Source organism: Hippoglossus hippoglossus, chromosome 3 (assembly GCF_009819705.1).
Source record: "Hippoglossus hippoglossus isolate fHipHip1 chromosome 3, fHipHip1.pri, whole genome shotgun sequence".
NCBI lineage: Eukaryota > Metazoa > Chordata > Actinopteri > Pleuronectiformes > Pleuronectidae > Hippoglossus > Hippoglossus hippoglossus.
The window spans coordinates 10,387,959-10,413,649 of NC_047153.1; the positions used below are offsets into that span (position 1 = coordinate 10,387,959).

General features: G+C 42.8%; 1 protein-coding gene across 1 annotated transcript in view; it reads left to right on the plus strand.

Moving 5' to 3' along the window:
- LOC117759175 (glypican-5-like) overlaps positions 1–25,691 on the plus strand; it is a 117,053-nt gene that overhangs the window by 15,184 nt on the left and 76,178 nt on the right. The window contains exons 3-6 of the mRNA XM_034581131.1: positions 13,192–13,652; positions 13,742–13,975; positions 14,716–14,858; positions 15,339–15,464. Of these exons, the coding sequence (XP_034437022.1) occupies positions 13,192–13,652; positions 13,742–13,975; positions 14,716–14,858; positions 15,339–15,464 (964 nt within the window). The remainder of the gene's footprint in view (positions 1–13,191; positions 13,653–13,741; positions 13,976–14,715; positions 14,859–15,338; positions 15,465–25,691) is intronic.

Here is a 25,691-nt window from a genome sequence, read left to right on the forward strand (position 1 = left end):
GCATCATTTTGGAGGAAGAAGAGGGCTACACCATATGGCCCAAAAATTATATAGAGATTAAAATGATCATATAACTCGATATCGATAATTATCATAAGTGTTACATCATTATTTCTTTTAATTTAACCGATGGCTTTTTTCAAATGTGAGGTGGATCAATTGTGTTGTTCCTCGTCAATGCGCTTGCATTACATCAGTATATACAGAACTTTTGATATATTGCTAATGATGAAAATTATATTGCACTAATTATTGATAGTGTTTTATTGCCCAGCTCTATGTTGTCCATCGTACTGTGTTCAATTGTGTTCAAAGGTCACAAAATCCCCCAATCAGCACCTCAACACGCATGCACACGCACACGCATGCACACGCACACCCATGTATGTATATATGTGTGTGTGTGTATATATATATATATATATATATATATATTCTCCACACTCTGCACTGTCGCCACTTACAGCATAGAGATGAACCCTAAAAATACACACCCTTGTCAGCACTTTACATTGTTTGTCTCCCATGTGCCTGTTTGAAATGGAGATTCATGGCTGCTGGCTGTTGTCTTAGGGCCATTTTCTAGATTAGATGACAAAGCGCACTGCTAAACATGAACTGTGTCTTTATGACAGATTTATATATATTTCTGTCCTGAAATGGTGTTGAGCTGCGTGGACTCCAGCAGGGTAATATTACAGTGTGATGTTTGTGTAGGCGAGCTGACCGTGCAGCTACAAAAATGTGCAACAGTTAGCAATGAACAGCAAAAACTGAGCTCACACTCGCAGCTTTCCACACAAACCACGTTACTTTGATTCGGTGGTATGTTAAGTGAATGGTTCGGGCCATAATAGGCACTTTTCCTGGAAGTAGCCCTCAACTTTAACCAGTCATTCTTCAAATAATTTAGACGTCTAACTCCGGGGGGGTAAACCGGACACAAATAGGACTGTTCTCTACGTCAGAACTGAGAAAAATGACTTTCTACAACTGATCCCGAGAGGAAACTGCAAGGATGAGTTCAGCAGAAATGAAAACATGAAAACATCAGTGTCAAGTTTTTTTTCCCCAGCTCACTCGGTCTCTCGGCGTGTTTCTCGGGATTGTGCTTCTCTGTTTCACTGCGGTGGTTCAGAGGAGAGAAATGTTCTGTCAGTGTGACGGGAGGAAGTATTTCCTAAGCAAGGAAGGAGTCTCCAGGGATTAGGCTGTAGTCGTCTGGGCGTTGAAATCCTAAACACAGCAACACACAGCAACACACCAAGCCCACTGTCTGCGCCCACTCTCCCCGCTCGCACTCTACCCCCTCATCCTGTCCGTCTCCCCTACATGGCAGAGATATAATGGCATAATTGTCTTGCTTATCACAATATCCTGGCATGAGTGACAAATGAATGTTGTTTTTACTGCTGAGAGAGTCCAGTGTCTTGTGGCCCCTTCAGTACGGGTGATAAGTCTGTTTTATATAATTATTACAAAAATTCTCCTCTGATTTGTCTCATGGCTCAGATACGCTCTAATCTTACCACATTCATGATTATGTGATGCTTGTGCCACCATCTGTACATACTCCGATATAATAATACTTTATTTGTATAGCACTTTTTAAAACACACAGTTACAAAGTGCTTCACACACAAAATAAAGTATACACAAATGACCATATCCATCCATAGGTACTTAGATACATACAAACATGCATACAACCATACATACAAGAAAAGAAAAAGAAATAGGTTTTGACTAATGTCAGGCTTATTCATTCACAATGAAACAGCATTAAAGAGTTAAATTATTTCATTTGGATTTAGTCAAGACATTTTATGAAGTAAAAACATCACATATTCTCTGGTGCTTGTGTCTCGAATGTCAGGATTTTTTTTCTTCTTTTTTTCCCTCTTAATCGGAAACTAAATATATTTTGGTCTTGGACTGTTAGTCGGACGAAACTTTAAAACATGCTGAGGATTCTATTTGCAGAAATTTGATGTCACGATTAATTAATTTGATAGAAATAAAAAAATCAGGAGGCAAATCAGTGTTGAAAATAATGAGTAATGGATTCTGCTCGTTTTTACCCATTAGCCATTTATATCTACATTGGGAGTGGATCCTGTTCCATGGGGTCCACCATTTTGCACCGCCCTCTTACTGCAGTAGCTGCCGATGGACAAACTAAGCTATGTTTTTATGACACCCTAAGGCCCCTGTAGGGTCTCCTAGCCTCCTCCATGTTAGTAGATGAGACATGGGCCAAACCAAAAGTCAAAGAACACATCAAATACATTTTTCTCAAAGATGGTTTCTGTAATTTTAGGAAGTTCTTATCACACTGATGTTTGTTCAAGTGTTATAGCGTATCATGTTTCTATTTAAGTATAAATCTGTTATTGTGAAGGTAAAAACTTTATATTCAAAAAGAAGACGGCAACAACACATTGATGTACACACTAGAGAAGATGAGATCTGGGACAAGATGTCAACACACATCTTAGTCTTCTCTCTCTATTCCTCTCTGAAGACTTTTCTACAACAGCCACATTCTTTGCAGTGAAGTTAAGACCTGAGTTGTGTTTCCCTGCTTCCTCACCGGAGTCAAATTACACAGCTTACCACGAACAGATCCTTGAACCAAATGTTCCATATCATCTTTTCATAAATCTAATGTAATTATTCAGTTCAATAGAGTAATCACTGGCTTGCTGTGTGCATTAGCCCCTCCATTGAGGCTTATGACAGCCCTGTCAGCTCATTCACTGGCATCTAACAGCTCCCTAAGGCCAGCCGCAGGAAACCTTCAACAGCCTCACACAGAGCCACCTTTGAAAGCTAATGAAAGCTTTATTATGATGTTATTATTTTCACTCTGGCTGTTAAAAACTGTGGCAGCCCGCTCTCCCCTGGTATGCATGTGTGCGTGCTCTGAAAACCTCAAACATGTGCTCAACCTGACCTGTGTTTCTAAATGTGCAGCATGTATGAAAGGATATATGACCTGCACACTCACACACTTACTTCCCTATGACCCTCTCTGCTTCTTTTCCTGAACGGCATATTAAAGGCCGCGTTCACAGCAGAGCTTTGTGCTCTTTGAAGTGTTCAAGAGCTGCAACAGATCCTCAAATATTGACTTTTAAGCCTTGTGGAGGTAACGGAGAGAAACAGACTGAGAGAGAGGGGATGGAGAGGGAAACGTAGATGGAGAGATAGACGGGAAGAGGGGGCTTTTCTTTTGTTTTAGTTCAGCAGGGTTTTTGTGAGATTTATAAGAGCAGGGCCGGATTTGCTCTGGATAAATATGTGTTTTTCAACCAATAATATATGTATATGCAGGGAGGGGTGTGTTTATTGATGTGAGGGAGGAAGTACACTGAGATAAAGGCTGATGGGAAACTGAACCCGACTCCAGGCAAAACAGATTAAAATGACTCATGGTCTTAATGGGCCTTTCCTTTCCTTCATGCTTTCCTTCATCCTTTCCGTTCCGTTACTTTCCTTCATCTTTTCCTCTATCCTTTGCTCTCTTTTTTCTTTTCCCTTAATTTCTTTTGTCTTTCTCTAACCCTCTATTCATTTGCTTATCCTCTCCTCTCCTCTTCCTCTTTATCTCCTCTCGTCTGTACCACTTTGGAGTGAACGACTGTTTTCACTTTTTAAAACAATGCCTCCTTTATTGAAACTGAAGACAGAGGGAGAAAAAGAAAACATCCAAAGGGCTTTTACACTTTTTTCATAGGAAACTTTTCCTCTCAGAGTTGTCAGTCACCTTTCCCTCAATCCAGAAGGTTTAAACTCGTGTGGAGAATCATTTTGAAATGGGACAGTTTATCATGGTCTTTCCCTCTTCATGTGAATCTCTTCCTGTCCTCATGCGAACAGGCTCGGACACGTTTAACACACGCGAACACACACGCGTAAAAAGGCCCAGTCTTGCTCAGTGGTTTGTTTGTAGATCAGAGCAGGTACACTGGGCTCACTCATCCACTCTGAATAACACTTTGTGCTTCACCTCAATCTCCAGCTAAATCTGGACAGTCTGTCGGGCGGCGTGCGCGTTTGTACGACGCCACTGTCTTGATCCAAAGTATGATTAATTTGCCTTATCTGTCTTTTCTCTGTCTGTTCTCGTGTTCATTGCTGTCTGAGCAGCGGGCCCATGTAGACGTCGGATTCCTGGGCTCAAACCTGGAAGGCTGCGTGTTTGTGTGAACTCAACAGAGCTGCCTGCTGTCCCTCACCAACTTAACACGCTTGTGTGAAAATTGGTCATGCCAGAAAAGCCCAAATAAGTTTAAAAAAAAAAAAACTCTTATCAAAACCCAGACAGTCCTGCATCCGCTGGATTTAGGTGAATAAGTGCTCTGATGTTGTAAATGTGTTCTGCAGCCTCTTGCTGAGATTAGAGGCAGGTTTATTTTTGCATTGTGTATCCAGCAACTTGAGAGTCAGTGAGTTTGTTAGAGTAGCTCAGTCCAGACCAGTTTACAGCCTCTGTGGAAGGTCACGAATTAAAGACAGACCTGGTTTGTTTTCAGGTAAATCAGAAGCAAATGTGGACACATTTTTGGAAACAGTGCTGTATATAGAGGCAAAGTGAATGTTGATTCCTGACGTTACACCGAATAAAATGAAATCAAAGACATTTCATGAGCTGTGTCTCAGTTCTGGGGCCTCATCTGTCGGAGGCTGCATTTGAAGACTGACTGTATCACAGTGGCACGACCAGACTTTCCATTTCGAAGGCTGACAAATGTGACCTTCCATCCCTGAGCAATGACGGGTGGATCCTTCTCAGGGCCAACTCATCCCAGGATTCATTGCACTTCAGTGACTGTTTTTCAGAAATATTGGCACAGCAAGCGACAAAATCTAAATGTCGGATGCTTACACTTCTTTTTAAAAATATATTTTGGGCATTTTGCCTTCGCCCTGATTGCCCACTGTCCTTTGTTAGGACAGTGCAAGTGTGAAACTGAGAGAGAATGGGGAAGACTTGCAGCAAAAGGCTGAGTCGCAACCAAACCAAACCTGTGGCTCGAGTCTCTGTATGGGGGGGGGGCCCTAGCTCACCCAGTGGCACGGGTCCCCCTGATGCCTACACATTTAAATGTAAGTATCAGGCTTCAACTCAACCAAACAGCTACCGAGTATTAAAAATTTCTTGTAGTATCCATCTGCTGCTCTGTTGCTAGGTGACAGCGGGTGGGGTGGGACAAGCTGGTGACACATTTCTCCAGAGACCAGACTTTCTCATTTCGGTTCCGCCTCTTTCATGGTGCGCATTCCCCTAAAAGTCATAATCAGGGGAAAGTGTATGTGATCTGTAATCTCAGATTTGTTTTCTAACATATCCATTTTTTTATCTAGTGCACATTTTAGGGAAAATAGAAACATTGATCAATTCATACTCCTCCAGTTATGGATTCATTCCAATTAATTGCAAGCAAATTCTTGAACCATTTAGTCAGTGCACAGCAGATCAGATGAAAATCTGGGAAAATGTGTCGACAGACCAGCACAGAATTTTTTTATATATGAAGGAAAAGAAAACACAAATTAATGAATAATAAATTAACATTTCCCTCGGTTTGAAGGGAGTTGTACAAAAGTCTTTCCGGAGATAATCTTGAAATCATTAAGAATTGTTTTGTAAAACTTTGCTCTGCTTATAGGAATAAAATAAAATAATCCTTTATTCCTCCAACAGTGGGGAAATATACAATTGGAAAGATTAGAATTGACAGATGCTTTACTCTTTTTGAAGTTTTAAGCCCATCACTGTCAGACCTGTTTCTCTTTTTAACACAAACAATGTCATCAAAACCGAATCCTGGAACAACAAAGTGTGCGGCTGCATTTTTCATCCTCTAATACAACACAATTAAGACATAGTTTTCTGTTGACTCCTCTGACTGTGCCTCCCTGTAAGTCATTGACTTTCATTGTGTGTCCTCTGCTCTGGGATGAGGTGAACCCACAGAGCCACTGACTCATCCTCTCTTGATGGAGAACGGCCTTTTCTGCAGCCTATCAGATGTCACTGTGCTCCTGTGTTGTGGTCGCGGCCATTCAGAGAGGATGAATCACATTAGTAAGAGACATCTTCGTGCTGTTCAGCAGCTCAGCTGAGGTCAGCCGGCGGCATTTGATCGCTCGCAACCTGGAAACATGGGAATCTTCAAACAAACACACTGCTGTGATCTGCTAACGTATAACAGTGCACATCAACCACGTCTCTCTCTCTTGTGTGTGTGTGTGTGTGTGTGTGTGTGTGTGTGTGTGTGTGTGTGTGTGTGTGTGTGTGTGTGTGTGTGTGTGTGTGTGTGTGTGTGTGTGTGTGTGTGTGTGTGTGTGTGTGTGTGTGTGTGTGTGTGTGTGTGTGTGGGCGCGCTCATTTTGTTGTCTAGCATAAACACTGACCTTGTCTGGACCAGGATAACTCACAGTGAGCTCCTGTTTAAGGTCACTGGTAAGATGTGAATAGAGATTAAGTTATAGGGATGGTTCACCTAAAAATGAAAAATCACTCATACTTTGAGTCCACAAAACACTTGGATACTCAGGTTTAAACAGTGTTGCAGTCAAAGTGACCCCTTCTTCAGATGTAATTAAACAAGAGAAAAAAAACACAACATGCCTCCATACTGCTTGTGTGGTGTCATCCAAGTGTACGGAAGCCCCGACATTTATATTCGACTGGAAACGGCGTCATTTACACGAGTTTTAAGCCTAAAAGTCCACTATGGAAAGTAACGATGCTAGCAGACGTAGCAAAGCTAATGCGCACCCGCATGGCGAGAGTGTGTGCGGTTTTCCGGTGTGTCCCTGAGAGCGTGAACGTGGCTTCGAGGAGGATATCGGAGGACATTTAGGCTCTTCATCATTTACGTCTTAAGAAGGGGTCCGGTTTACTTCAATTGTTTTGGATTTGGCTGAAACACTGTTTACCCCTGAGACTCCAAAAGTATTTTGTGGACTCAAACACTTCACCCACCCCTCCATCGGCATAGTGGTGAGTGGATAATGGGTGAATTTTCATTTTTCGGTGAACTATCCCTTTAAGGTTTGTATTAGGCAGAAATTGGTCATGGTTAAGGTTAGGCATACGGTTTTAGGCTTTGTGTGTGTGTGTGTGTGGGTGGGTGGGTGCATTCCCAGGAGCTTTGATCTGTTGTCAGTTTAGAGCTTCAATTACAAATCATCTTATTCGTCATCCAGCTGACTGAACTTTTTTGTCATTGACATGTGTATGCATGCATGCACACACACACACACACACACACACACACACACACACACACACACACACACACACACACACACACACACACACACACACGCGCAAAGATGTCTTCTGCAGCACAAACAGACATTTGATGACCATGTTTCATTGTTTAAACTCTCATGAAAAGTCTGAGTTAGCAAATTATTCCCACATTCAGCCTTAATATAAAAAAATAGTTTGTTACGATGCTCTGCTACATTTTGCTGTTTATAGGTAAGGCAAGGCAAGCTGAAACACAAGGCAATTTAAAGTGCTTTACAAAGGCATGGAAATGGATTAAAAATAAAATATTAAAGACATAAATAAGATTAGGCAGACGAAGGGGACATTAAAAGTACATTTAAAAGACAATAAAACAAAGCAATTAAAAGTGCTTTACAGGCATAGAATAATTGGAAACACAAGAAGAACACATTCAAATTGCAATTAAAGGCAATAAAAACATAAACAAGAGAAAAGTTAAAGATCAAAAGAGCTTGTACGAGCTGAAGCAAACAATAGTGTTTTAAGCCCTGACTTGAATGAAGTTACAGTTTTCACTGTTCAGGGAGCTTGTTCCTCAGGTTGGAAAGGATGCTGCACTTTGCCTGGTTTTTGATTCACTGAGTAAACATTTCGCAGATGACCTGAGGGTCGGAACGCCCCGTGACATACAAGTAAATCAGAGGTGTTGAGCTGTGGTTGACACCTTTTAATAGAACAAGGTGACAAAGAGAGACGGTATTTTTTCCCTCTGCCAAGGAGCTTATATTTTCATCGTTGTTGGTTTGACTGTCAGCAGGATTGTATAAAACCCACTGAACTGATTCCCTTCAAACCTGGTGGAGGGATGGGATATATGAGCCAAGGAACAGATTTTATTAAAGCGGCAGATCCAGGATTTTTTTCACTTTTGTTCATATATCAAAATTGGTATGAAAAAAATCAAGCGTGTGCAGAGTGCTAATATATATTAACAGGTGAAATTGTATCAGATCTCTTTACATGTATATGCAATATTGTGGTTGGAGGTATGTGCTCTCCGAGTGCCCTTCTAGTGGGTCTGCCAAAAAACGGCCTGGCACCATCTTATCTTTTAGGCTGCATTCTGGATTGTGTGCCTGTCCATTTGCTGAGGTTGCTTAGTGCCGGTTTGCTGAAGGTGCCACATGCAAAACACTGAAGACGCTTTCTGTAATAATGCACCAAAGATTTGGACACGCATCAGAAATGCATCGTCGGTTGACATGTTTAAATAAAACTGGTCAAAACTTATTTCTATGATCTTGCTTTAAATCAATCCAACCATGTTTTTTCTTTTATTGTACTTTTAATATTGCTTTAACCGTTAACCTTATTGTTTTTACATATTTTACTGTTTTAATGTTTTCTATTTTTAAGCTTCTGTTTTTTATGTTATGGATCTTGGGCTTAATTTATGAAAAATACTTTATTTAAGTCTAAACAGGCGACAGGTTAGTAAACGGGAATGTGATTAAATCTGCCACTTTTGTTTTTCGGGCTGTAACACACGTTCTGTCAGTGTCTCCTCATCCTGCAGCATCACACTGATCACATTTTCTACAATAAAAAATGTCACCCTCTGCTGGTGAAAGCATCATCCAGCATCCTCTTATCACCTCACATCTCCAACTTTGACTAACCTTGGCTGGTTAGTTTCCCTGCTGAGTAACACTTGTCTTATATCTCTGTCCAGACATCACAGTTCCCTCCTGAAGCAGTCAGACACAGAGGGCCACAGAGGGAGAGACGCTATAATGGAGTGAAATAAAAAATTCCCCTTTTTTTCCCCCTTTAGTGCAAATTGCCACAAGGCCCGACCTTAAGTGCAACTCATCACTCGGTTAGCAACCCTGTCACAGTTAACCAGATCATCCTACATTAAAGAAAATGAGAAATGCAGCAATTATGGGTGAAAGGAAGAAAATGGGATCAAATTTAAAAGCCTTTTAGACATGGAGAAAAGCTCAGCTGCTGAGGAATTTAACTGAAAGGGCTTTATATAATAGCCAATACATCTGGATAATAGCCAGCGATTCCCGAGCTTTCAAGCATTAATTGTTCATATATATGGGAATTTATTTACCGTGCCGGCAGACGAGGGAGCAGGCCGATGGGTGGTACGTTGTAATGGCGTCTTTACTCTAATGGATTGAAATGAAATATTCAGATTTAAATATTAATCACCAATGAATTCATCAAAAATAATGAATCCTTTCATTTATACTTGTCCTCCTACCCTAATGTTTGGAGAATGTCTTGTCATGTTTTATCTTGTGTTGATGTTATTTTATTGCTCTTTGTTCATTCTCACTGTGTGGGAGAGCTGGAAAACAGCTTTAAAGCCGAGTCAGGCCCCACAGCTGGTAATGTTTTTCACTGCTCCAAAAAACAAATATGTAAAAATAATTGAAAAACAAATCACACGGTCCTGTTCTGCTGTTGGAAAATACTACGTGTTAAATATAGAAACTTTAGAATATATATATATATACTTTTTCAACAACAAAACAAGACTGGTGATGTATAATATTTTGTTTTCACAGGGCCCTGTTTATCGTGTACAAATCATTGACTGTTCACATTGCTAGAAAATCAAGACACGCATCTGATCTGAGATTGTGTAACTACCATCAAACACACGCATTAACACACGTATACCCACCAAGTTCCTTTAATCTGACAGGACGGTGTTTCCCGTCATGCTGACTCTGCCTCGTCTCTGCTCTCCTCTTATCAGCCGGGTCATTGACACTCGGAACACACACTCGGGCAAAACAAGTACACTGAGGCATTTCTAACACAAGGAATGAGAAATATGAGAAATCCAGAACCTGTAGTGAACATCAACATGGTGGATGCTTCAATCATGCTGTCTTTAGTTTTTCAGCTTTAAATCGGCATCAGCTGCTGTTTTGACAACGGGTGCAGCCGAAATGAGCTATAAACACATTTAGATATTTTATTACAAAGTTAACACAACAAGCTTATTAGCAAACAGATTGTTATTTACACATTCAGCAGACCTAGAGTAACATTATCATTTATTTGTCATGTTTCTGGTCACCTGATGAACAAAGTCCAATATTCTCTCCCCTATTTGCTTTGTTTTGGTCTCCACCAACTCCCGAGGGAAATACCAGTATCTGTCGCTGTGAAGTCTCCCCAGTCAGCTAGTTGCTAACCTTATCTGTCGTTTGGTGCCGAGCAGGTAGAGTGCGGAGGGTTTATTGGGGCCATCTGCTGCTCCGGTGAGAGCGGTGAGAATAAATCAAACCAAAAAAAAGGTTGTAAAACGAAATCAATACGCTAAAAGACACTAAAACGCTCAGTTAAACAGTAAGGGCGACTTGAACCAGGTGATAAATTGAGCTGCAGTACATCACACTCATTTGATCGGTTATAATATTGAATAAAGCAGCTTTAAAGCATGTATTTGCCACTTTTTCAAAATGCTGAGTTTAAGGATAAATATTACTGTCCTTAAAAACTAAAAAGATCCACTTCCTTCTCATCTTCCTGCTTATAGCTCTGCTGCATCCCTCTTTTTCTTTTTCCTTTCTTCCTCTCCTCGTGTTATTTCTGTCTTTAGGCGCACCCTGAGGCCTGGCCGCTGGTCTGAGTCTCCAAGTGAGAGACACACAGCTTCACACTCCTCTTTTGTGCAAAATAAAGTCATTAACGCAGCCGGGGCAGCTCCGTGTGGGTGTTCTTGTCATGCAGCAGATTTATTTAGACGGGAAAATCACCTATCTGATTGTTATTTACGTCTTTATTAAGTTTCTAACTTTTTTAAAACTGGTGAGGAACTTGATGACAAGATTTACACCCTGGGAAGCAGAGACGGACAGAAAACAGAGACAAATCTGTTTACTGCACAGGATTTCGTTATGGGGTCTGACGTGGGATTCATTAACCCCACAATCTAATGCGTTGAACCTCCCCTGAAGCACGTGCTGTAATCCCTGTGGGACTCCTCATAAGTCGGCCGTCTCTGCTTCATGCTCCCCAGGGCTGCAGTAATTGTTAACTGTACTCCACGAGCACAATTTTCTTTTCTCCCTGTATCTCTGCCCGTCTGAACACCTTCCTTCTTTCTCTCTGTCATTTACACATGCAGCTTCTTCACTGCATTTTCACATCTGTCCCACCTGTCATCTGCATTCTTTACAAGTTCCCTCTGTTTTTCCGTGCTGCTCTTTGACCAGAGGAGCTTCACACGAGCACACATCTTATAGGTCTCAGATCTTGTTAGAACCATCGCACTCGTGCAAGATCTCAGAAAACCTGTGATCAGATTCAGTTTCTTGTGTCTCAGTGTTTAACGCTGCCTGTGGGCATGTCAGACCCCTCTCTGCCCCCCCTCCCTCGCAAACTCCCTCTCCGGGGGGCGTTCGGTCAGTCTTTCCGTGTCGGTGCATATTGTACGGCACTTGACGGTCTAAGCCCTCATCACACTGGTTACCTACCCCCTCCCACCCGTCACAAGCCCAGCTCCTCAGACTCTCAGCCCCCCCGGGCCGCTCCAGGCCCTCACCCTGACCACTGCCTCTCACACCTCATGACGAGCACATGATGTGAGAATGGCCATGGCTCAGGTATTAGCTGAGACAAAAACTGGAAAAAAAGAAGTGAGACAAAGGGATAAAGACAAGCTCGCTGCTCTGCTGGAACATTTTCTATTGTGCTGAGGTTTTTCCTTCCTATCTGGAAAAAGAAGCATGTAGAGCTTACTTATCATTTTCTGGTGTCCTGTTTCAGGGAGCAGGGGATGTGTAGTGTTTATGATATTGTGATTCTACCCTGTTGTCAAAAATGCAAAACCTGGAGCTGAAACACAAGTTATTTTGAAATATCTTTTAAATGGCTCATCTTGCTTCTTGATGTGTTTGATAATTCCACTATTATTATGAATCTTCCAGAATTGAGCCCTGACTGATTGAACCCGATTCACAATATAGGCCAATATAAAAAAAAAGGCAATGATGTTTCTATCGTCCCCTTATGATACTACATTTAAATTCACTACATCTGGATTTTTAGTTGGATGTGCACCAAATGACAATGTAGAAAAATAACCTGTCTCGCAATGTTAAAGAAAGTTAAATACATGCAAAGATTTGCACCAACATGTAAAATGTTACTTCCTCACCCATACCACATCCTTCCACCTAGTTTCATGGTAACTTGTCCAGAAGGTTTTGTGTAATCCTGTTAACTACAGACAGACAAACAAATGCAGGCGAAAACATGATTTCCATGACAGAGGTAATAAAGTGTGGTTAGAATGATATGTGATTTTTCGACACTGTAATGTTGCACAATCCAAACACTTCCCCAAACATATACACACAGAATAAAATACATGCAATTGAAGCTATTGTAGATATTTCTAACAGCACTGTGCTCACCGCTGTGATGAGGATGGTGAAGACATATTAAAATGGACTCTTTCATGTATGCATGATTTTATAATGTGTGCTGTATGCAAATGTATGGACATTATAATAATTGCTTATTCCCACAGGAATTAATTTTTGAAGTTCCCATTATCCATCCTTAAATCTCTATTAACCTTTCTCCTCCCTCATTTCAATCTCTTAACCTCTGCCTTTGTTCATATTTCTCCTCCATCCTCCCCTGTGTGTCATCCACTTCACTTGTTAAGACACGTCTCCTCTTATTTTCTATTTGTTTTTTGAAAAACAACTTGCTAAACAGGAAACTGTGGCTTCTACTAGGACCTTCTTTCTTCTTCTCTCTTCTTCTCTTCTCTCTGACTCTCAACATGCAACAAGGACAACTAAAGCCAGATAAAGAAAATGTGTACAATTGAGCTGAAGTCCCTCTTTAATCTTTTGTCTTTCTTTCTTTGTCTCTCGTTCTCCCGCTGTTTCCCACAGAGACCTTTGAGCTTCTGATGAGACACGCCGAGAATCACACCAACGCCGTCCTTCAGGGGTTACACCACAGCATGGCCGATCAGGCTGCGGGCCCTGTGCGAGAACTCTTCACTGACATCAGTCTCTTCCTGCTGGGGTCCGAGCTCAGCGTTGATGAGTTGGTGCAGAGGTTCTTCGACGCTCTCTTCCCTGTTGTCTACAATCACCTCATCAACCCAGGTCCTGGCGAAATATCACCAGGCTACGCTGAGTGCGTGAGGTCGTCGAGACGCGACGTGAGACCGTTTGGTGGGGCGCCCGGCCTCCTGGCAGATCAGATCGCTCGCTCTGGGGTCTCCGGGAAGCTCCTTCTTCAGGCGCTGCACCTCGGCATTGAGGTCATCAACACCACAGACCACTTGCAGCTGAGCCGCGAGTGCAGACGGGCCCTGCTGAAGATGCACTACTGTCCTCACTGCCAGGTACGGATGCTCGTCTCTGGGATGAGTTTATCTGAGTTAATGAAAGTCTGCCCCAGAATCACTGATCCCAATGTGATAATGTTCCACAGGGCTTAACCCAGTCGAAGCCCTGCATGGGTTACTGCCTCAACGTGATGCGGGGCTGTTTGGCGAGCATGGCCGAGATCGACGCCCACTGGAGGGAGTTTGTCCGCTCGCTGGAGGGCCTGTCGGCGCGAATGCAAGGACCTCAGGACTTAGAGCAAGTGCTTCTGGGAGTTCACGCGCTGCTTCGTGACGCTGTCGGGCATGCTCAGAAAAGTGGACCCCGCCTCTCGGCACAGGTCAGATCATCTTTGAGGAGACTTGAAACTGTAGGGGGATCAATCTTATGGATGAATAGAAGAATGGACGAGGGATAGCATTTAATTTAAGTCCTGGAGTAATTTTTGTATGGAACTACGCTGCTATTCATGTTTCTAGCTCCACGTCAGATATGTGGTGTGGAGAGCGAAGATAAATAGCTTGAAATGGCAAACAGCACACACATCAGAGCAGGCTTAAACTCTCCATTAAGACCTGCGTGTGGGCAACTCTGAGGCGGTCAGGAACTTAGTATTTAAACCTCCAGACAGAGCAGGATAAATCCAGAGTGTCAACAGCTTATTCATCAGGCTTAGACGTTTACCCAAACCAGGACATACATATCCATCATCATCATCCTCCTTATAAGCTGAACCGCAAAGTCTTTATTAGTCCGTGCTGATCTTATATTTTGTGAAATGAATACCTCTGGATTTGCACCTGAACTGCTCCAGCTTCATTGTACCTTTTGAGACACCACAGCTCCATCTAGTGGTCGCCTGGTGTGGCTGCTGCCTGAGAGGTTGCACATTCAGAAACAAGGGATGATGGGCATGGCTGCACTAATGGCCCTTTCATGAACATCTGTCTTTCCCTCAGCTAAAATAAGGGCCATTTGTCCCGCACCAGCACGGTTTAACGAGATTTGCAAAGTTCAAAATGCCTGTTTCCTCCCCGCAGGGTTCCGAGCTAAATTTGTGTCTGTCTGTCTGGGTAATAGGTGCACAAACTGTGTGGCACGCCGAGCAGGAAGCCAACACAGTTAGTCAGCATCCAGCTCAGCAGCAGCAGCAGCAGCACAGACTCCATCGCTCTCAAAGCTCCTGTTAGACCGCTTGGAGACTCGCTCGCTGTCAGGAGAAGGTAAGACGTAATGGAGGAAGTACTCAAAACATTTTACAAAAGCACAAATGAATAGACAAAATCAACTTCAGTTAAAGTACCACATTAACTTTTCTAAGTAAGTACTAGATTTTAAATGAACTTAAAGTATTCTTTGCTGAGTTAAGCCTTTCTTTAATGCAGTGGTCTACTCCATCATTATGTATAAGCCTGGCGTAGCAGTTTCTTCACCAGTGATGCTGCCACTGCAGTAGGCGTGGTCTACTGTTACCTTCTCTGATTGGATCAGTGGAGCAGTTCCACTCTTGTATAATAAACAATGTTATATTTGGTGAAAGGTTTTTTTTAAGTTCAACATTGAAAAAGTAAAGGCAAACAATAGGAAGCATTCACACATTAGAGAACAAATCCCCAAAAAATAAACGTTACAAAAAAGATAAAACCAACCAAAAGAAAATAGTTACAAATAATAATGAATAAACAATGTGGCTTCGTTTTCAGGGACTTTCTGAGCAGCATGCGTCACTATCGTACGTACTATGGCGGCCTGGCAGATCAGCTGTGTGTGAGTGAGCTGGTGTTTGGAGACGGGCAGTCCTGCTGGAATGGAACCGACATCGTAAAAAGGTTTGTTTTAACAAGTCAATAATACAGATGATTGATAAGGTGGGAAGACGCCACCATGACACTTTAACTACCGGAGGAGTGAACAGCATCATCTCCTCATCTGCTGTGTTGATTCTGGTGCTGGAGCCAAACACTGGTTCAAAATCGCCCATAAGTCACATAAGTCCCTCTTGTATGTGCAGCGTTTGTTTTCACACTCGTCTCCTGAAGTGGACGTTTTTCTGTGCTCACCTTGAATCCCAGTTTAACACGTACAGTGGGTACCAGCAGGATACAGTGATATCACAACCAGAATGGAGGCCAGCTTTGGTTTTTATACTCCGCTTTTCACAAGTGTGGTGTGAGAAACCTGAAGCTTCTCATGCACGTAGAGTGAGAAATAATTGAGTCAGAGAAATATTTGTATATTCTGAATATTTCATTAAGTGACTTGGATTACATTTTAAGAATTGTTAACCAAGGAGTCGTTCTGAGGAAAAAAAACACGGCTCACCAGATTTCCGAAGAGGTTCTTAAATTTCATCCAACCATTATCTATTCTTCTTATCCTTTTAAGAGTCATTGGGGAGCTGGAGCCAGGTAAACAAACAGCATAGATAGCTAATAGAGGTGGAAACACATCATTGGCTGAACTAATATCTAAATATGTCACCTATCTAGTAATTCCAGAAATCTGTCTGTCTTTGGCTCACATAGTCGAGAACCGTTCATCTTATCGGCTTCACACTTTGGATGGTTATTGTTCAGGAAGTGCAGTGTGGAATTTGGTGCGATTTTCACATGTTCGATATCAATAAACTTTGCTGGCGCTCAGTTACCACAGGTAACTTTTACAGTTTCAGGAAGAAAACTGCAACCAGCATCACCAGGTTTAGAACAGAGACTGCACTAGTAATACTTCTGCTATTACTACTACTACTAATACTACTACTAATAAACAGGTCTACCTAAATCTGTTCACATGTGCAGCCCTTACTGTGACATATTATTTAGCTTGAGGTCAAAAGGTTTTTCAGCTGCTGTCCCAACGTGTGATCATAGCTTCAGTAGGCTGCTTGTCCACCATCTGACCTCCATCTAAGACACACACACACACACACACACACACACACACACACACACACACACACACACACACACACACACCATCATATATACTGCCCCCGTGGACAAAGTGACACCAATGTAGAATTAATCTATTAGCTGCCCACAGACATAGATCTCGGATATGAATGGTTGTGAACTCGAGCAGACAAACTGGCCTCTTTCATGGTATCAGTCAGCAGCCTTGTCTCCATTACATCACCGCTCTAGATCTTACCCGTGCTGTCATCACTCAAGGACCCCCTCATATATCCTCTGTTTGTGGTTGTTCCTCTTAACTGTCATCTGCTGTCAGCGCTGCAGAAACGGCAGGTGAGCCCATATTTCAAACCGCCGGCGAGGTTGGAGTTGCCGGTTCAGGTTTGACAGTCCATTGTAAAGGATGACAGCCTTGTTGAGATTGTTTCACAGCTGCGGCGCGTAGGTGAGGAAGAAGGCGAGCAAAAAGTAGAGGAAGGTCCTTCACAACCATCGTAGCAACCGCACAGATTCGCCGACTCGTTAAGAATGTGTGGTTTGCGTGTTGCTCATCAAAAGTGACATTACTATGGAGACACACCATCAAGGTTAAGGTTCACTCTGAGATTAACCACTTACTCTTTTCATCTTTTGTTATTTTCCCAACATCGCACCTCGATTTGCTGTTAAAAAGAGGCAGTGATCCCCGAGAACAGACGTGTTTCTTAAAAGCGGCTGTCCGTCATCTCTCCCAGCAGCCTCAGCTCTTTAACCCTCCAATCCTCTCCTCATTCACACAAACACTTATTGATGGAGACTCGTTCCCTCGCTCGCAGATTTTCATTTTGATTCGGTCATTACCAAAACATTATAGAATCGAGAGACGCTAACAAAGACAAGGCTTTAAGGAGAAAATTGAACCAAGTCCCCGCGTCTTAGCAGATCTACAACCCTGTGCTGCTTCCTATTTGCCCAGAACCATAGATGAGTGGCTGGGAGTCAACACAAGCTGAGACCAAAGCAATAAATAACCTCCAGCATATGGGTCATAACCCAACATCCACTGAGAGAGAGGGGAATAAAACTGGCTGCCGGACGGCGGCTGATTTACAGAAGCTTATTGAGGCCTCAGAAACCTTAAACGATTGGTTCAGTTGCTCCGTGAGTGTTTCCGTGCGTGTGAAACCGTAGATTTTAGTGTGTGCAGATGCCTTTTTATAACAGCCCTTTGCATGCTGGCATTGTTATATGGTCTTAAAGATGCGATGAGTTGCACCAGAGCTTAACTTAATTTAATAAAAATAGAAAAGGGACGAGCACAAAAAACAAAACATGACACGGGAGCCTCAGATTTTAAGGAGATTTTATGCACGTCCTGATCTGGGTCCCTGGTAAACAAAAAGATAAAGAACAATCAGATAAGATCATAGAGGAAGAACACAAGCTGCTTTCATCTCAATGTCTATGTGATTATACATGATGGAGTCTCGCTTCAGGGGGGAATTGGTAACCACATTCTTCCTTCCTGTTTGTTTTTCTCTGTCTCCTGATTTGTCCTTCACTTATACACTCATATTGTAAGAGGAAAAAAAGATTGAATATGACATTTTCTGATTTGTATTCTGGTTTATTAACACAGCTTCCTTTTCATTGTGACGTATCATTTTACCTGAAATAATCCCACAATGTGGAGGCTATTAAGGTGCTCGCAGCAAGAATGTAAAATAATGCAGAGAGAAAAAAGAAAAATGTACCAAAACTTGTCATTGAAGGCCTCGTAACATTTATAGTCTTGTCCAGTATTTAATCAATTGGTTTTTTTCTACGGATTTAATTTAATACCAATTTTAGAGTTTTGGGATTTCAGAATCTTTATTTCAGCAGTGGCCTTGTGTGTCTGCTTGCCAGAGACAACAATTTAGACTTGAGAAGTCTGTTTATTGGTGGTTTCATTGTTAACTCTAAAACCAATTTCCAACAAACTTAATAAGGGGGTGAGGCCTGGGGCTGAAAAGAACCCATCACATTTCGGTGCAAATCATAGACTGTAAATAAATGACCTCCCCGTTCTATACAAACAAACACGTACGTAATTTCTGTTCATGAGGACCAAGTTTTTACCCAGTCTGAGTACTCAAGTGTGTCGATGTCGGCACAAGTGAGTGAAAGAGAGGTAGAGAGACGAGTCAGGAGAGTCGGAATTAAGATTCGACCCATTTAAGGAAAGTATCGATGATTATGTGGTGATCAGTGTTGATACTGTGGCGGTGGTCATCAAAAAAATCAAGAAGAGGAAAAATATGTTTGATTCGTAGTGAAACTGCAGCGGGTCAGAGGTCGTCAGCTGAGTAGGAGGTCCTTCATATGTGGCCCAGGATGCATTAGCGTTCACACTGTATAAAGATGTGGTTTGGTGTGATTGAATCAGGACCTGAGTGCGTTCACACCTACAGCAAAGTCTCGTTGATGCACATGATGGAGACCCTTTGGATTCAGCGATGGATCCATGTTTTTTTTTCATTTTCTTGCTTTATGACAAATAGATCATTGAGGTTATCAGACCACCTCCTTTTCTATATTCCTACAAAAAGTAGAAAGTTTCTTTTACCTTTGTTATGGTCTCCACAAACCCCTGAGAAAAATAGCCGTCTCTTTAGCAGCTAATTGCTCGACTGTGCTCACCAGCCTGGCCTGCAGCTGTGTGGTGCTGAGCTGCTTGTGAAAAGCTGATTCTTAGAGATCGTTGTGTTGAAAACAGCTGCCTACTGCGACATGGATTAGAGCTGCGAGCGTGAACCAAGATCGCTTCGTGCCATAAAACAAAAGAAGCCAAAAGACGCTTAAAAAAAAAAAAAGAGAGGTGGAGGTGGGCGATATTTCTCTGTGGTTCTCTGTTTTACATAACAGAAGTCATGTGATCCTTGTTAATGTAAAACGTATTGATTATAGCTGCTTTAAATTCCAAAGGGCATTGTAAAAAAGGTTTTATGGGTATGAACTCAGGAGTAGAAGTGTTCTAGAATTGAAGAATGATTATCCAAACCCTGCCCCAGTACTGGTATAAAGGTGTTAGGGGTTGTTACGCTCTTTCGTTTGTCACAGGGCAAGACTGATGAAAGAGTTCATGTGATTTATGTCCCTGGACAACAAAGAGTGAAACATCCCTCAAACTGTGGAGGTGACGGTGGTGTTCTCTTCACCGTCCTCGTCTGGGCAGAAAAGGTCAAAACATTCCCACATGCTTCCTTCATCCGTCATGGATACATGCACACTGAGGGAATGGCAGGTTGCCATGAGCTGCCACCCCTCTCTATAAACACACACACACACACACTCACGAACACACACACACACACACACACACTGACTTGGATAAAGCTTGAAAATCGCACTGGCTCCTGCTCTCAGTTTATCTTTGTGTCTCTGTCGTAACTGACTGACAAAGACTAAATGTCATGTGATAACACCACAGGGATCCTAATTCCTCCCATTCCCATGTTGCTAATTCAGTTTGACACCTGTTCTGAAAAAAAAAAACTGCGTGTGAACTTGTGCAGGTACCAAATCTATTTTGGATGTATATTATGATATCTTTTTTACACTCTCTGCCAATGGGAGAAAACAACCAGGAGTTATAGCAGTGCTAAAAGCTACAGCCTCAACAAGTGCGAGTGTGATGTTTTATTCATGATCACCTCCTCCAGTGCAGACTCGCTTTAATTCATCCCCCACCTGCGCTCTGTCTCACGCCTGCCAACACACACCAGGTGTTTGGCGGTGTGTTTATATTTTCAAAGTGCCTTTTTCTAATTGAGTACAACAGGTTTTTTTTATTTTTACGATAATAAGGCAACTGACCTTGCGTGCCGGCGGATTTTAACTGGGAGGGATGAGCACTGCAGGACAACGCCGCAGTGTGTATCGAAAAAGATGCTCGAAGACAGGCGGGCAGATTCGAGTGTGGCCTTTCATTTAATAGGCCGCCCTTCTCGCCGGAGTGGGTGTCTGAGCACTGACCTTTGACCTTTCCCGTGTCTTTTGCTGCCCGATTAATCCCGAAGAGGTTAATCACATGGTAATAAGAGTCTCGCAGTCATAGAGCAGACCTCTTCACAGTGTGTGGCCGGTTTAACAGCGGAAGGCGTTGATTCTGTAATAGCAGGTTTATGCTTCTCTGTTCCATTCAGCTCCGTTCCTCGCACGAGCGCGTCGTCATTTGCCTTTTTAGTCACTTGTCTAATTTTCACTCCCATCCCCACCCCCACTAGACAAGAAACTCAGCCTTGGCTTAACTGAAATGACAGCATTTAAGCTCTGCTAATAGGAATCCAGTGAAGCTGCATCAAGAGCTTAGGTTAACCCGGCCCGCACCGGGAACATGCTTCGTCATTTGAGGGTTGTCTGCGCCTCACTGTGAAATCCACACGATGTTCCCACCGGGGGAGAGCGTGTGTTGAATAATAAAATATATCGCTCTGCCTCCTGACCTTTTCGGCTCCTGGCCTCTCATCACAGGTTGCATGTGTCTCCTACAGTTGTCAGCACTTCGCAATCCTGGATGGATTTATGTGGAGTTTAAATTATTCATTGATAGATGGTCATACGCACGCACGCACGCACGCACGCACAAATAAGATTAAAGCAAAGTCTTATGTATTCATGTCACAGAAATACATTTTTCTGCTCTCATTTTGCTTTTAATCATCTCGTGACCGCTGAGATAAACCTTGCAACTCTTTGCAGGGGTTTCGACCCCCTGGTTGGTAATCATAGCATGTATGTTAACCCTAATGTTCTGCCCTGGGCACTGGAGGCCCCGCTCCTCTTTGACGGATAAAAAAAAAATATCATATTCAACTTTGTCTCACCAGCTTGGTTCTTCATGACTTTCCCTACTTGTATAACAATTGTTGCCTTCACCAAGGAGCTTATGTTTTTCTCTGCATTTGTTTGAGTGTTTAATTATAAATACAAACCATTTATGAGCATGATGACTATGAAACCGTGAATTTAAACGTGGTTTCATAAGGAGACTGTTGAGGATTGTTGCATGTAAAGAGACAAACAACTGTTGAAACTCACATTCACACCTACTGTCATCTTAGTCTCCAATGAATCTGCATGTCTTTGGACTGTGTGCTCCACCGTGCAGACCCGCACTTCACATCTGGTCCTTAACAAGTTAATAAGAGTTGTTTTTAATATATCATCGTGTTCATATAAGTCAAAGTTGGGGTCTTATCAACAGTATAATAGTTGATGCGTAGCCCATGAAACATTTAAAGCCGCTTATCAGAAAGTAAGGCTTTTTGAGCATTTCTGCATTTTGTGACTTTTGTCAAACGTGCAAACCCCAAAGGAAATGTTATTTCTTTAAGGTCTGGGAAAAATCTGGTTTGTTATTTTATTTTTTTTACAAATACGGCAGAGGAATTTGTGGGACTGCAAAATACAGATGTTAGAATAATTACTTTTATTTCAAACTCGTAAACATAGTATATCCAGATGTGCAGCCTCAGATAAACATCACAGCTGTTGTCTTTGCTCTGCTCACATTTTGCGACAGACCCTTGATCCATTGATAAACCTGCTGTTACGTTCAGTAAAAATCACTGTGGTCATTGTGGTCCTGAATCCCAATAGTTCTGCTGTTGGCTCTATGACCAGCAGGTGGAGCTCTTATCTTTGGGTTTTAAACACACAGCTGCACACGCAGACACACACACACACACACACACACACACACACACACACACACACACACCAGATTGCTCCTCTGCATCAGTTTTGATGATCTATGCTGTGGAGCGGTGCTTCCTGTCCATGTCGTTCCTGACAGTGACAGACAGAAAACAAAATTCAAATGATAAACAGATACACGGAGGAACATCTCACCACCTCCTCCTGCGTTGGTTTGCAGTGATGAACTGACCTAATTTCAAATGGGAAGGAATAACCTTTTAAACATGCACTGTCAAATATATTATGCATAGCTGTCCTCTTAGTCACTCTCATGCGAGAAAGTAAAAGAGTTGTTTCCTTCCATCACATGCGAAAAAACAACTTGAAATAAATGTGGTGTAGAACCCCCTGCGATCTCCGAGGCAACAGTTCATAAAGTTGAATTCAAATTTAGCTGAGGTTTTTCTCTCTTTTTTTTCCCTGTCTGGGAAATGACTGGGTAATTTAGTGTCTTGCCTGGGCTCCCGCCACTAAGCATAAAAGTTTTGCTTTTACTCATTCTAGGTTTTAATCTTTGGGGAAAAACGCTCAAATCTAAAACAATAATTCACAAATGCGAAAATGAGATGGACGAGAGGAGGTGAGGGGGAGAGCTGATTGGACCGTTCTGATTTGGGGAAAGCGAGAGAGGGCAGAAAGATGAGAGGGAAGAGGAGAGGGGACGTTCTTGAAGAGCTCCTCTGTATTGCGACAGCTGGCTACTGCAGATAACCACAAAACCACTGGAGCACTTGAGGTCTGGGTGCTGCATGGCTAGAGTTCTACTCCAACATGACCTTATATCCTGCCTGGGTTTAGACGCAGGGGCTCGGTCAGAGTACCACATCCTGACGATTATCCCAAGTGACAGAATCAAGAAGTCTGTCTGCCTGACTAAATTGAGTTCATAAATCCCTCTTGTACGAGCACGTGTGTGTGTGTGTGTGTGTGTGTGTGTGTGTGTGTGTGTGTGTGTGTGTGTGTGTGTGTGTGTGTGTGTGTGTGTGTGTGTGTGTGTGTGTGTGTGTGTGTGTGTGTGTGTGTGTGTGTGTGTGTGTGTGTGTGTGTGTGTGTGTGCCCATTTTTGCTTTTGCCCCATCCCTCCCTGGTTTTTGAATTATGCAAGATTGCTCTGAACAGATACATTTTCAATCCGGCTCTGTGGGGAAAAAAACTGAGATGTTGTTCATTTGTGTTCAGATATTATCCCTGATGTTGCTACAGTAACTGCCATGTGCAGAGAGAACAGTGAATTCAGAGGTAGCTGGTTGTATAGGTGGTGCATCTATGTGTGTGTGTGTATCGTCCCATTCATCTTTCAGCGAGTCCACTCCCTTCTGCCTCTCGAGCACCGATTCCCCCCCCTCTTTCCACCCAAGAGTTGGACGCCTGCCTCCAGCATCTGGAGCAGATTGTGACCCGCGGTGTGCCAGGTAGCAGGACATTAACAGCCAAGGCCTTATTGTCAACTGTTGAGCTGTCAGAGCACACACCCCTCGCCCCCGTGTGTGATATCAGCCTGCCTCCATCTACCGTGGAGCACACACACTCGGTCCCCGCGGAGCACTCTTCCACTTTAGCTCAAATATAAATCAGAGGGCTCGCCGGGAAAAAAACTAAGAGTTGGGGGGAAAAAATGTGAGGTTAATGCCCATAGAGCGCGAGCCGAGGAAGCGCGGCGTCGGTGTGAAAACCCTCCGTGTGAATGGGATCTATTTGTTTCATCATAAAATAGAAAGTATTCTGTTTTGTGATTTAATCACAAGGACACAGTAATATTGTTTTGACAACAAAAGCTGCTCCTCACAGTTATAAGCAGCAACACTTGTGCACGAACAGTAGAGACTAATAGAGCAGTTTCAGTCATAGACATCCACAATAAAACCACTGATATTTCTTTTCTTTGTTTTGTTTTCTGTGTGAGGAGCTGCTGGTGCCTTCCGGTAACAATTTTTGTTTTTCTCCGTTATCTTTTATTTGAGATAATGATGACATTGGGATGAATCACAGAATAAAAGCTCGGTGCCTGATGTTGAATTCAACGCCGCTGCCGTAGCTCTAAGCATCGACGTCTCCACATGAATTAGAGTTGCGTGTCGTCTTATCAAGGGGCGCCTTATTTCATATCGACTTTATGACTACATGTGGACCACATCCATGTTGAGTTCTGCTCCAGAAGAGACTTAATTTCTCTCTTGCAGATGTGTGGCTGCAAACAAAGCCTCGCGTATCTTTGTATCATTGTGTTGCTTTATCTCACAGCTGCAGGCTTTTGACAGTGTGTGGTGCCTTCTGTTCCTTTTGATTTTCCACTCATTTGTTAACTAAACATGCTTCCCATTTACCGGCACAAAGTGAAAAATGTAGTAGTCATTAAGTATTCATTACCTGTGCAATTTGTTTCTTCTTCATGCACTTTTAGCCCGGAGAATACTCTGCATGCGTAGGTAGCCTGCATTTGGAATATTGACAGATTTAGAAGGCAACCCCTGTGCTGTTCAGTGTTGCAATATTTATTATGTCACAGAAAAAGTGTCACAGTCAATCCGCTCCTCATCTTTAAAATATTCCTCTTACATTTCATTATGCAGGATCATTTCATTATGCAGGATCATCACAGGATGCACAGCGCTCATTGGTCCTTTCTGTCTTTATCAGGGAGTTGGCAGCCGCAGAAGACTCAGCACCTCTTTATAAGTGGAGACCTACCTTTTAACTCCTGACCCTCGCTGAAAGCGAGGTGTGAATATGCTCTCATTAATCTCACCTCTCACAGTAAAAGGTCTGAGTCCTGAGGCTCCATGAGAATTCATCTAAATAGCTCGTTCATTTCTTTGACGTAAACACAAATGTCTCCAATAACAATGAGGCAAGCGGATGCCCCGAGACCAGGGTTTGGTCTCTTATCAATGTCTCTGATATGTTGTCCTGCTGTTTCTATGGAAACCAAGTCGGCCTTATTAAAAAAAAAAAAAAAGTTTCACCTTCTGAGTCTGCCCTTTACCTGACAGCCAAGATAAACGAGCAGGGTCCTGGGAGGAAGGCAACACAAACATGCATCTCTGCTCAGTGGCCCGTGCTCATTGGCTCTCTGCTGGAAGCCCTTATTTACCTTAATGCTGGGAGGTGGTGAGACCGGGGGGGGGGGGGCTTGAGGAGGAGTAGCCTCTGAGACTGAGTGTGTGCGTGTGTGAGTGAGAAGGGAAATTGTGATTACTCACAATACCTCCCATCAACAACCTTGAACCGTGCCGCAATAAAAAAAGAAGAAAAAAAGGAGCAAACAACTCTTTCTGGCCCCCGTAATGCACGCGGGCCAGATGATGTCATATGTCACCTTCAGCTAATGAAGGTGATGATGACATGCATGAGCGCCGCATACGTTCACCATCTGCTCGGTTCCACCACGCTGGAGCTGCTCCCCCACAATGTTGCCGGGAGGAG